Genomic DNA, 13,315 nt, shown 5'->3' on the forward strand with positions numbered 1-13,315 from the left:
TTCTGTAAACTGGCATATGTTCAATTTTAACCCTACTGCCAATTTAATGGAAATATGTAGAAGCCTAGTTTCAGTATGGAAAAAAGACAGTCAATGTTGGATTGCAAATAAGTGAAATATTTATATTGAGATAATGGAACATAAGATGATTATTCTCTGGTTCTTTAAGTGTTATATTCCTATTGTCAAATTAGGACTATGGCCATTTTGATAGTTTTGTTCATTTTCTAATGAGACTTGATAGTCCTTATTTGTGCTAAATGTTCACATACATTGATCTTCCTGTGCACTGGTCAATTAAGAAATGTTTTTCTTTGCTGGTCAATTTAACATTTTAAGTTGTTGCATTTATTATTAATTTACCAAAGAGAGCAAACATTATTTGGAATTATTGTTTAGGGATCAGTTATGTAACACTAGTAAGATAATGAGCTAATCCTATTATCTGGCCATAACCTATATCTGGAATTTAATTTCCAGATTCACTCTGTTGTTCATCCAGGTGAATCTTTTATCAGGATTGAAAAATTAACAAAGCATATGTCATCACCTTTCAATCTCTTCAGGATAAACAACAAAATTCAACAAATCACAATAATATGACAATGTGCAAAGAATTGTTAGTGGGGAGAGTAAAATCATGCAACCTGGGTGTCAGAAAGTAGGGTGACTTCTAAAAAAATTAAACTAGAATGGCTACATAACCCAACAACTCAACCTCTGGGATAAATAAACTGAAAAACAGTTCTTGAAGAGATATTCTCAAGCCCATATTGATAGTAGCATTAGTCACAATAACTAAAATGTAGAAGCAATCCAAATGCCTCCCACAAACGAATGGATAAGCAAAATGTGGTATATACATACAATAGGATATTATTCAGCACAGACAAGGTAAGTCTGACACATGCTACCACAGGAACAACTCTTGAAGACATACTAAGTGAAAATGACAGTCTTTTTAAAAAGTGTTTCTTTATTTCCATTGGAAAGGCAGATTTGCAGAGAGGAGGAGATATAGAGGGAAAGATCTTCACCTGCTGGCTTATATTCCAATAGCTGCAATGGCCAGAACTGAGCTGATCTAAAGCTAAGAGCCAGGAGCTTCCTCCAGGTCTCCCACACAGGTGCAGATTCCCAAGGCTTTGCACCATTGCTTTCCAAAGCCACAAGCAAGGAGCTGGATGGAACATGGAGCAGCTGGGACACAAACTGGCACCCATATAGGAAGCCTTTGCTTGGAGGTGAAGAATTAACCGGTTGAACTATTGTGCTGACCCGCAAAAGGACAGTATTAAATGGACAAATACTATGTGTGATTCCACATATGTGAGCCTCCTAGGGAAATTATTCAGAGTGGCAAGCTTCCACACCAGGGTGAAGAGGAAATGGATGTCACTGCTTAATGAATATAGAGGCTCAGTTATGCAAGATAAAAAAGTGTTTTTAACTTGGTTGCACAATGATATGAATATATTTGATACAACTAAACTATACAGTTAAAAGTGATAAAGATGGAGGCAACACTGTGGTGTAGCAGGTCCCGCTACTCCTGCACTGGCAGCCCATATGGTGTTGGTTTGAGTTTCAGCTCTCTACTTTCCATCCTGCTTCCAGCTAATGTGCCTGGGAAAACAACTGCACCCACAGAGGAGATCCCGAAGAAGCTCCTGGTTCCTGACCAGCCCAGCTCCAGTCATTGCAGTCATTTGTCAAGTAACGTAACAGCTGGAAGATCTCGCTTCCCCCTCTTCCAATCTCTCCTTCCCCATTCTCTGTAACTGTGCCTTTCAGGTAAATAAATAAATATTTTTAAAAGATGAAGATGCTAAGTTTATGGTAGTGCATTTTACTATGTTTTTTTAGTGTAAGACTATTTTTAGTACAAAGTATTCAACTGTATGGCTCAGCCTAACCTCAGTTACAAAAATCTATGCTGTAGATGATATTTTCCTTTTCATGTAAAATAGAAATCTCTGTAAAGTTATTGGTAATACTGGCAGTGATAATAATAGTAAATGTTTATTGAGAATTCATCAACACCTGGCACCATGCTAAATATTTTGCATGTATTTAAATCCTTGCAATAATTCTTTCATCTTATCTGAGTTTTACAGAGATTCTAGACTGAGCAATGATGCTAACTTTCCAAAGCAAAACAATCCTAGGGTGCAGGCCAACCCCTGGTCTCATAACCTTGAAGGGCATGCTCCTCTAGGGCCCTGAAATAATATAACCAGTACCACTTGCTTATAGACAGAGGACAGCGCAGAGACCATTGAGAAACACCAAACTATCACCCACCCTTCTCAGTGGTTACCACCAAAAGACAGGAGAGAGAAAACTTAGTTACTCACATCACTCTGCAGTGCGTAGGCCTTTTTGGCCAGGTCCACATTGATGCTGTCAGGTGGGTAGCTGTAATTGTGTAGGACATGCTTATAGTCCACATCACTGGCAATTGCCTGAGATTTCTTAGCTTGAGTGACTTGGAGCATATCAAGAGGGGCTGTATAGATGGTTTTGGACTTCTCATAGTCTTTACGATATTCACGCTGTGAATAAAAAAATTATCATTTGTTACCAATATTCCTTAGTGGATTGCTGGAATCACAGAGATCTCCATAAGCAACAAACACACGTTGGAGAAACAGATGCAAACATCTAAGTAGTTACTCTGTTCCCAAATTTGTTCCTTTATCGTGCATTGTTGAAATCCGCCCCAGAAAATTGTATAGGGTCAAGAGATTCCCAAATCTCTTTTTGGTTCAAAGAGCAGCTCTCAAAAGTCAAATGGACACCTGCAATGGGCCATTGCTTCTACTTCAGCCAGGAATTGTTTTATTATAAAACAGTGTTAACAGGCATTATTCCTATTAATACAACCCCAACTTTGAAGAGTTTTCCAGTAAACTCTTCCACTAGTGAAAAAAAATCACAAGGCAATCATTTCATCTCATAGCTAGAATTTCATAAATGATAGCTCTCCAGAGTCAGTTTTAAGTAGACAGAAGTTGGTTTTTCAACTTATTGCCTTCCCAACAGAAGGAAAACCCCACTGAGAATGGCAAAAGTTTTCTTCATACCAAGTTTAATTTTGGTAACAATTTAAAAGAAGCTCAGATTACAGCAGTTAAAAGACCACAAAGGAGAAAAGTGTGTGAAATTAGCCATTAAAGTAACTGTGGCCCTAATGGACCATATTCTCATAAAGCAAATGCCCTGCCTGGCCTCAGGAGACCATGTGCTTGGCTGATCTGCAAGGGTTAGAAGAGGTTCTAATTAGACCAAACACCCAGCTTCACCAGTTATCTTAACAGAAAAATTCTGATGCACCGTTTCAGAGATATACCACAACCATCCTATCGCTCTGTGATTGCACAAGCATTAAGAACAGTGACCCTCTACCCATATGGCCATCAACTGATGACTGGATAAACAAACTGTGATACATTTCATGAAAACAATTAAATCCTGTCTTTTGCAACAAAATGGATGCAAGTGGAGATCATTGTGCTTAGTGAAGTCAGTCAGACCCAAAACAAAACCTGTTTTTGATTAGCTCTAGCTAACAGAGGATAAACACAAACTTTATATTGAACTACACTGACATGTGTTTCAGTGGTTATCTGTAACCTTGTCTACACCCCGGAGGAACAGTGATGTATCTCTTTTACTTGTACAACTCTGTTCAGAGGAGCATTCAGCCTGTGACTATGAGGTAAAACCTGGAAGCATGTCACCACAAAAAAAAAAAAAAAAATGAAAATGAAAAAGGAAGGAAGAGGAGGGAGGAAATATCAGTGTGCTCTTGAAATTGTATTTGTAAAATTCATTCTCTATACTCTAATGAGTAAAAAAGGCAAAACTAAAAATAGGGACCCTGAGCAAAAACTGATAGAGGTGAGGAAGGGAGGGAGGGAGAGGAACAGGAAAGCGAGAGAACTGGAGTTGTCTTCTTGGATCTGTATCTATGGAATGTATAAAATCTGCTCTTATTAGTAATATTTCTTATTAGAAGAAAAGACAATGACCCAAGAGAGCAAGCACTGACATAGTTTGCCAGTCTTCTGTAATAGCTCCTTTTGAAAATGATGTGCCCCTTCAGCCTTCTTAGGAAACTTGATCTTCCTTCTCACGTTTTGTGAACAATTATTCTCTCTGGACAAATTTATCACTTCACTGTAAAATCTTGAAGTGGCTTTGTGAAAATTAAATATAAAGTCTTTCTTGGAGTGTGTAAGACAATTTAAAATGTGTAAGACAATTTAAAAATCTTATGCCTTTATAGGAGATAAGCTGATGCAACAGTCAAAACAATAGCTGCTGTGTGTAGAGATGTTTTTAACTAAATTGCCTTGACTCTCTTGCTTATGTTCACACCAACTCATACATATCAGACCATACAAAATATTAAAGATTTAGATTGCTTTAAAGATTTGTTTTGAAGCTTCTGCATGTTTTATACCTGTGCTTTAAACCTATCTTGGATATAATTTGAGAACCATTCCTTGCCTACCTCATTTGGCTGGTAAAAAAAAATCAACTAACAGATGTTTATTATGTGCCTAGTGTTCAGTGACAGGATTAAAGAATAGAATTTAGGACCCAGCATGGTAGCCTTGTGACTGAAGTCCTCGCCTTGCATGTGTCTGGATCCCATACGGGTGCAAGTTCTGATCCCGACAGCCCTGCTTCCCATCCAGCTCCCTGCTTGTGACCTGGGAAAGCAGTCAAAGACAGCTCAAAGCCTTGGGAATCTGCACCCACATGGGAGACCCGGAGGAGGCTGCAGGCTCCTGGCTTCAGACTGGCTCAGCTCTGGCTGTAGTAGCCACTTGGGGAGTAAATCAGTGGATGGAAGATCTTTTTTCTTGTCTGTCTCTTCTCCTCTCTGTATATCTGACTTTCCAATAAAATAAAGTAACTCTTTAGAAAGGAACAGAATGATAAATGTATGAATACTCTCAACAGAAAGTGTAACTTTCTTGAGAAGAGATATGGACAAGGAGCAAGATATTAAGCGTGTGGGCACTGTATACTAACATAACTGTGAAGTGACTAAAGAGAAATATGGAACTGGATGCTTTAAAGTGCTATTAAATTACATAGTAAATGCAAAATAAATTTTAGAAAGATACTACAGATGATATGAACATGCAATTAAATCCTCCATCCTCCCTCTTTTATCATAAACAACCAATACAACGAATCTTTAAAAAAATTCTTAAAATTGCTTATTGTTAAAATTTTTGCAAGGTTTTAAAAAAACTCAACACCGTTTCTATGAACATATTGAAGCATCCTCCTATATATAAGCTGTGTTGAACTTTCTTACCACCTTTAAAAGATTCTCTAAACATGTTTTAGACATCACAGAGCTATGATGTGCAACGACAGATGCTGATCATCATAGAGTAAGAATGCTAATAGAAGATGGATGGATGGCCCACAGAGAAGCCAATTTATGGATTTATGGAATCCCGAAAGTCCACTTTTTTAAAATAGCTGGTCCACGCCTTTTATCGTGAACCCTTATATCAAGGGTTCAGATTGCTTATGAACAACAAACGATGTTTATTTTTCTGGACCAAGGCCAATACTAAGGGATAAAATCAATAAAGGCCAATAACAGATATAGTAAAATTTTTTTATGTGGCTCATGACATTCTTCCAAGATATGGATAGTTTTGAAATCACTTTACTATAGTTCAATTAGACAAAACATGAAAGCATCTAATGAGATCTTCTAGCAGGTTTTAAGCATTGGTGCTAAGACATTAAGCATGGCTACCTTCCAAGAGGTTTTCAGAACTACAATCAATATTTTATTAATATTCACTTCTGCATTTTCAAAGTAAAAAAAATGAGTGTTAAGTATGGATCAGTGCTTCATCTCCTCAAATGTGAGAGGTGCAAGAATCCAGGAACACATTTTGCTTCTAAAGTTTTCCCCAGCCATCAGTGGTGCATGAGAGAGCTCATGGGTATGAAACTGTTGCATACAGCTCCTCTATGGCAGTCTCCTGAAAATAAGACAGGTTGAGTCACCAAGACACTCACGTCACTCTGGTTTTTGGCTGTCTTCAGGGAGTGTAGCATCTTCGGGTCATCGTTAATGCTGAGGGCTCCAATCATCTTCCCTTTGCTCTTCTCATAGTCCTTCTTGTACATCACCTGCAAGGACAGCACAATGCCACATTGCCAGCTCCTCAGCAGGAAATGCCCCTGAGGCTGCCCTGCCCACACCTGTGAGCCACACTCACATCGCTGGCATTCCTGCTGTTGGCTTTGGCTGCCAGCAGGGGAATGGCGTCCACTTTAATGTCAAACTTCTTAGCTTTGCTCTTCTCCCAGTCATGTTTATAAACATTCTGGACAGGGAAATTTTAAGAAAAAGGTACAAAAACATCAGATAAATTCAGTAAAAACTAAAAATAGCAGATAAAAAATTTGTGTATATACACTTATTTCAGTAATAAACACCAAAGTTACCAAATGCAAGTGTAATCTTTGATTATCAGTTTCTCGCTATCGTTAAGTATAAAATATATTTTTAAAATTCTGTGATATTTATTAAGATTCTGCTATCATGATGTTAAAATAACAATCACTTGGAGGCAAACTCTGATATTTACCTGGTGAAGTTTTATAAAACTGTCTCAGCAGAGGGGAAACATAGAAAGCTTCTGAAGGTACTAAGTACAGTGAAAATGGAATTTGTAGCTAAATAATAATCAGAAGAGCATTCGGGCTTTAAAATCTCCATTTACACTCTGGTTGCAATTTCAGCAGTTGATTAATTGTACAATTCCCTAACCAGTCTTTTTAAATGCTATTTTATCACCTTTGCTTTCTAACTGCGCACCAAAAGTAGGTTTCTTGCCTTTGGTACTTACATCACTCAGGTTATAGGCATTCACTCTGTGTTGGATAAACTCTGGAGCATCCGCTGGGACACTGCACTTGAACTTCTCATCTTTGTGTTTTGCTTTGTAATTCAGCTGGAAAACAAAATAGAAAACATCCAGAAATTTGGAGCAGGAACTCCACTGAACTTATGTAGGACTTCAAGAAAATTCTTGAAGGAGATAGTCAAGTCTCCCTTAGGTTCTGAAACCTAATCTCCTCATCAAGGGACTGACTGAATTGTCATTTTGTGGTTGCTATTATGGTGTATGAGAACATTTTAAAAAGTTATGGAAAATTGAATTGGAGATATTGCTCATTTCCATGAACTTCTTGAACTTCCCTCAAATATAGGAGAATATGAATCTGATTTATACTGCTGTACCTGTGGAGGACAAGAAAACCTGAAACTTCACGAAATTATTCAGTTGGAGAACTTACAAAAACAATTACAATTCCAAATAAAATGTCAGCACTGTTTAAAAAGTTACACAAAATCTTCTTAAACAAAGGACTGAAATTTTACACAGCTGCAGTGTGAGGAAGGGAGCCAGAAGGAAGAACAGGGATGTTGAGTTGTGGAGCTCTAGGCAAAACAGATTAAGATTGAGAAGAACTGTTACTAAGCTCCTCCAGGACAGAACCTGCTGTGGCTTAAAGCAGGCCAACAAGGAGGTTGGTGACTGGTAGCATCTCCAGCACTGTCCTTCCTCAGCAGCTTGCCAAGTCAGTGCTGTTAGTAAAAAGCTGTTCTTTATTTAAACTTTACTGATGTTATTTGAATGGCAGAGTAGAATGACTCCAACAGCTGGGGCTGGGCCTGGCCACAGAGAGGAGCTAATGACTCCATCCAAATCCTGCCGCAAGTACTTTAGTCATCAAATATGGCCTCCTTGATGCCTTAGTAGGAAGCTGGATAGGAAGCAGAGTTGGAACTTGACCCCAGGCACTTTGATACAGGAGATAAGTATGCCAAGTAGTGCCTTAACTTGCTATGCCATAAGGCTTGACTCTGTTTCATTATTCCTTGGCACACACAATCTGAGCATACTAAAAAAAAATTGTCTATGAACTGGTATCACTTATAGGTTAAATGCCACCATTCTCTTTACCAACTGCATGTCAACTAATCCGTATTACTAAAACAGGTTTTATAGAAAAACCAACTGTATCTTTCTTTTTGCTGTCTTGCAAATAGTATGCTACTGTTCAGAACTTATGTGCTACCACCCTACTATTCAAAACGTGGTCTGTTGATCACAGCAACAGCACCAACTAATCACTTATTAGAAAACAGAATGTTAGGTTCCTCCAGTTACCTAGCCAAATGAATGGTTTTTGTGTCACTGTTTATTTAAATTGGCAGGAAACTATAGTGTAAAATATGACAGTTGGTATTGACTAAGAAATTGTCACTAATGGTTAGTGAATTTTAATATTGTTTTCTATCTTCACTTTTCTCAGTTTGCAATTCAATCTCACAGATTTATTTGTATTATTAAATACAACTTGAAAAACGGCATGAATGAGGTAAGAAGTCCATGAAGAGTAAGAGCACATGCCACACTTAAGCAAGCCAAGTCCTCAGGGTCACTCACACTTGTATATGTAAAGGTACTTACATCGCTAAGCTGCTTTGTGTTGAGCTGGGCTTGCAATAGTACAGGAGTATCAGTGACCGCTGTGAATTTGGTCTTATCTGGATGAACTTTGTAGGTATGCTGGAAAACAAATATTCTTTAATCAATTTTCATAATGTATGTTTACATTCTCATACTTTTACCAATGCTTTACCTTATAAAAAGTTCTATCAAAAATAGTCTCTGATAAGTTTACATTTCCTCTTTCTCCATCGTTCCTCCTCCCTCCTCTTCCTGTCTTCTAAAGTTGTCACTGCTCTTTCTGCAGCAACTCAGCACCCGTATTATTTTTCCTCTACTCAGATCCTGTACTTGCTATTGATTCTAAACTAGACTTATGAGTTCTACAGAATCTATCCCTTCCTGTATGTCCTAATCTTCCACTTGTTATTAGTCTTACCCATCCCCACATGGTCCAGTCCCTTCTTCCTTTCAATTTCTTCAATAGCAAGCTTATTCTTTTCAGACTGTTCTTCCTGATGCTCTCGCCACCACCTTGCCATGGCTGGACACTCCTATTTCAGGCCTTCCTTGATCAATCTAAGATGCCATCCAATCACTCTCTTGAACATCATTCTGTGTTAATTTTATATTATCATCCTACAACGCTTTTCTTACCACTGCCTCACATCTTCTGTTTCTGTGCTGTCTTCCTTTACTCCAAATAGTGGCAGCGACAGCCTATCTTCTTTTCTACCCTTTTTCAGCACCAAGGACAGTGTCAGGCATATACTAGTCCTTGGCTTACAGTTGCTGAATGAGGAACATTCATCTTTTACAAACCTGTTTTCTTCATGTTGCCCTAAATTTGGATATAAACTAAATGAAATATTTGTGAACTCGCAGTTGTCTAGTAACAAACAGGTCTCTACATAAATGCCAGTGTCCCCTAATTCTAACCAAAATACAAAATCCTAAAATAAATATCTCCTGCTACCCAGTAGATGTTAGCATTTAAACTACTATAAATTTAACACTACGTGTCACAAGAACCCCAAGCCCAATATCAAGAATTAAGGGTCACTGACTTACATCTTTACATTGGTCTAGCTTCTTGATTGCTTCATATTCTTGTGTTATCGTCTGAGGGAAATAGCATTTCCCCTTATCTTCTTCATATTCTGCTTTGTAACTTTTCTATGATACAGAAGAACAAAAATAGACCATAATTGTTAATGCTCCAAAACATGTAAAACATGTGAGGCATGAATATTTTGTCTTCAAACTTACGTCGCTGTTCTGAGCTGCAACTTTCATGCAGTGTGTATGATATGGGTCCTCAAAGCTGCCTACATAATGTCCCAAAATATTCTTTAAATATAAGTCTTTATATTTAGCCTGAAAAAGAAGACGCACAAAATTCAACTTAACAACTATTCATCATGCAGAAAGCAGGCTCTCCAGCCCCAGAAGTAGCCCTGGTTTCAAACCTCGCTGAAGTTCTTCAGCTGAGTATCCAGTTGGTATTTTGGGGTTTCACAATAGTTCATGCTCTTTGCCTTCGTCTTCTCATAGTTTTCCTTGTATAACCTCTGCCAAAAGAAAGAGAAAGTGAAAGAAAATAAGAAAAATATATCTTATGGAATAAAAGCTGTGCTTTTTGAGAAATTCCTCAAGAAATCCATGGAATATTCATATTGTGAAAACCTATGCATGAATTTCAAAAAATTTTGCACCAAAATAAATCTTTTCATTCCATTTCCCATGAAATTTCAGCACTGCTGTTTTACATTAACCAAAGGGGCACAGTCTATTTATTCAGTATCTATTTTCCACCCAGCAGAAAAACGGCAGGATGTGGCACAGGCTCATATCTTATATAATCTTGGCTGCTGACTGTACAAATATGGTTATGTTACTTTGCTCACATTTCTCAGTAAATCAAAGTGCATCAGTGCCATTAATGCATGTTTTTGTCTTAAAAGAATTCATCTTCTTATCATTGAAGGAAATGAATTTCTTTAGTAATTTTGTGCAAAATCAGGTAGAAGGTGTACCTTTGATGCCAAGGCACAATCCTATAGAAATGTTTATTTCAGTATGTGGAGAAAACACACAGTCTCTCTGGAGACTGGCTTTTACCACTAAACCTGAGAATAATAATGACCTATGAATATAATTTGTTTTATTGCAAGTATATCTGATATCCTTTTTAAACTCATGAACAGAAATAAAGTAAATATTCAACAACCACAGGAATGATTGTAACTGATATTATACTGCTACAGAGTGATGGAGAATATTTCCTCTCTCATAGGGATTAGAAAAGCAACTATGATCAGTTTCTTTTAGTAAATATTTTAAAGTGAAACATTTTAAATATTTTAGTAAAATATTTTAATATTTTACTAAAATATTTTAATATTTTAAATTAAGTTCAGTATTTAAAACATTCAAAACAAAATTTTTTGCTTTTGATCTTATGTGTTACCTAGTTTTACCTACTTTGTGTTTGATTTTCTCTCTCTATATATATATACATATATAGATGTAAAAGAGGCAGACATTGTATAAAATGATATAAACACTGAAAATATTGAACCTATTTGTAAGGAAAACAGCAAAGAAAGTTGCATCACAAAGATGCTTCTCTTCCCACTTAAACAGGGAACACCAAGGAGAATAAGGGACGTTGCTGTCTTCTGAAAGTGCAGAAGATTGGTAGGGAAGACAAGGGTATCTTCCTGTATCACCTGGCTTTCATTGAATTTGTGGTGCACTCATATTTCAGTTGGCTTTACATCATTCAATGGTGGTTAAGAGTAAACATGGCCAAATCTGTAGATAAAGTTGAGTCACCAAGACACTCACGTCACTCTGGTTTTTGGCTGTCTTCAGGGAGTGTAGCATCTTCGGGTCATCGTTAATGCTGAGGGCTCCAATCATCTTCCCTTTGCTCTTCTCATAGTCTTTCTTGTACATCACCTGCAAGGACAGCACAATGCCACATTGCCAGCTCCTCAGCAGGAAATGCCCCTGAGGCTGCCCTGCCCACACCTGTGAGCCACACTCACATCGCTGGCGTTCCTGCTGTTGGCTTTGGCTGCCAGCAGGGGAATGGCGTCCACTTTAATGTCAAACTTCTTAGCTTTGCTCTTCTCCCAGTCATGTTTATAAACATTCTGGACAGGGAAATTGCAAGAAAGATTGGCAAACATGATAACCATGTCATCACATTTCAGGCTCAAGAATAACTACCTTAATACAAATTAATGGGCCTCTTAATCACATTGTAGACAAAGCTGCTCAAATTGGAACTTGTAGTTTTATAAAATCAGACTTCTATCTTTTACAATCTACTGTCAAATTAAGCTTGCTAACATCCTGATATTTGATTCCCAACACAGAATATTTTTAAGGTAGTAAAAACATTTTATAGTTAAGGATCTCATTTCTTATGATAGAAAAGCATCATTTCATTTAATCTCTAAGTCCCTCTCAAAAGTTACATTATGAATTATTACAATGCTAATGGATACTGAACTCATATTAGTCATTTATAAAATTTAAGAAATTGGGACATCTAACCCCTCAAGGCAATATGACTTTCTTGTAAAATTAAGCTCAGAAAATGAAAGGTTGCTTGGTCTTCTGACCTTTAAATATTCTATAGTTTCATTAGTTCATATTCTCCTGCCTGCAGAAGTATCATTTGTGAGAAATAGAAACACTAGGCCTGGGGAATAATTAAAATTAAACTTTAATAAAATGTCCTGCAAGAAAATCAATTGTAGTATAGTATAAATGAATATGCAGTTAAAATCTAACATTAAGATTTTCAATTAGGTACTTTGTAGACAGTGGGATTTTGAGGGTGGGTTACAATGTATTCTCCAATTTGTGAAACCACTTGGAAAATGGCTATACATATTTCAAAAGGTAGATTCAGAGACACTGGAACATAATTCAAGGTTATCTGTTCTTTCTGTCTTTGACATTGAAATAAATATTCAGTGAAATGCAAAGGAGCCATTTCAAAGTAGAAGCCAAGTTTGCCAGTGCATCACAGAGCCCATTGCAGAAAGCACTTACATCACTCAGGTTATAGGCATTAACTCTGTGTTGGATAAAGGCAGGAATATCTGGTGGTATGTGGCACTTGAACTTTTCGGTTTCATGTTTTGCTTTATAATTTAGCTGAGAAAGAGAAAATGCACAACAATGAATTCAAAGATGGTAACAGACACTTTTGTTGGTACATGTTGCAAAGTAACTGACAAAGTTGTTCACATCAAAAGAGATCAGAGCTGGATAGGCCACCTGCACTTCTGACAACTGACAAACATCTGCCCTTCTGAGATCATATTCATCACCATGGTAGGGCCCTAATGGAATGAGTTGGCTCTTTCCTACAATGCTGTCTTCCATTGTATCTCATTTAGCCCTGTGGATTCTGGGACACACAACTTCGTCTTTATTTTCATCATGTCAGTATTCATTTACTGCAGACACTTTCCTAATAAACATTGTTATGTATCCCCTTTTGGTACACCATGATTGCTGAAACTTGAATAGAACCTTTATTTCTGATCACAAATATACTGGGGTTACAAATAATTCTATTTTAAATTGCATCTATGTTTGGAAATCCATGCCTAAAGCTCAGATAGCAAAACTCGTCACCAAGACTTCATTTTCCAAAACTTATTTGAGAGAAATCTGAGCCAGGGTGTATGCTGCACACAGATATCCTTTCACTTCATCTTCCAAACAGCCATTAATTATGAAGTATGTATGAGGCATGAAGAGCTGAAATAATCTGGTCA

General features: G+C 37.3%; 2 protein-coding genes across 2 annotated transcripts in view; one reads left to right on the forward strand and one right to left on the reverse strand.

The window, feature by feature from the left end:
- RIF1 (replication timing regulatory factor 1) overlaps positions 1-13,315 on the forward strand; it is a 260,403-nt gene that overhangs the window by 231,611 nt on the left and 15,477 nt on the right. The gene's annotated exons all lie outside the window — the stretch shown is intronic.
- Positions 1-13,315, reverse strand: part of NEB (nebulin) — a 206,325-nt gene that overhangs the window by 161,723 nt on the left and 31,287 nt on the right. The window contains exons 18-28 of the mRNA XM_058664477.1: positions 12,582-12,686; positions 11,564-11,671; positions 11,361-11,474; positions 9,980-10,081; positions 9,780-9,887; positions 9,582-9,686; positions 8,532-8,630; positions 6,900-7,004; positions 6,267-6,374; positions 6,064-6,177; positions 2,358-2,555 (exon numbers count right to left, since the gene is read on the reverse strand). Coding sequence (XP_058520460.1) covers positions 2,358-2,555; positions 6,064-6,177; positions 6,267-6,374; positions 6,900-7,004; positions 8,532-8,630; positions 9,582-9,686; positions 9,780-9,887; positions 9,980-10,081; positions 11,361-11,474; positions 11,564-11,671; positions 12,582-12,686 — 1,266 coding nt within the window. The remainder of the gene's footprint in view (positions 1-2,357; positions 2,556-6,063; positions 6,178-6,266; positions 6,375-6,899; positions 7,005-8,531; positions 8,631-9,581; positions 9,687-9,779; positions 9,888-9,979; positions 10,082-11,360; positions 11,475-11,563; positions 11,672-12,581; positions 12,687-13,315) is intronic.

Source organism: Ochotona princeps, chromosome 5 (assembly GCF_030435755.1).
Source record: "Ochotona princeps isolate mOchPri1 chromosome 5, mOchPri1.hap1, whole genome shotgun sequence".
Lineage (NCBI taxonomy): Eukaryota > Metazoa > Chordata > Mammalia > Lagomorpha > Ochotonidae > Ochotona > Ochotona princeps.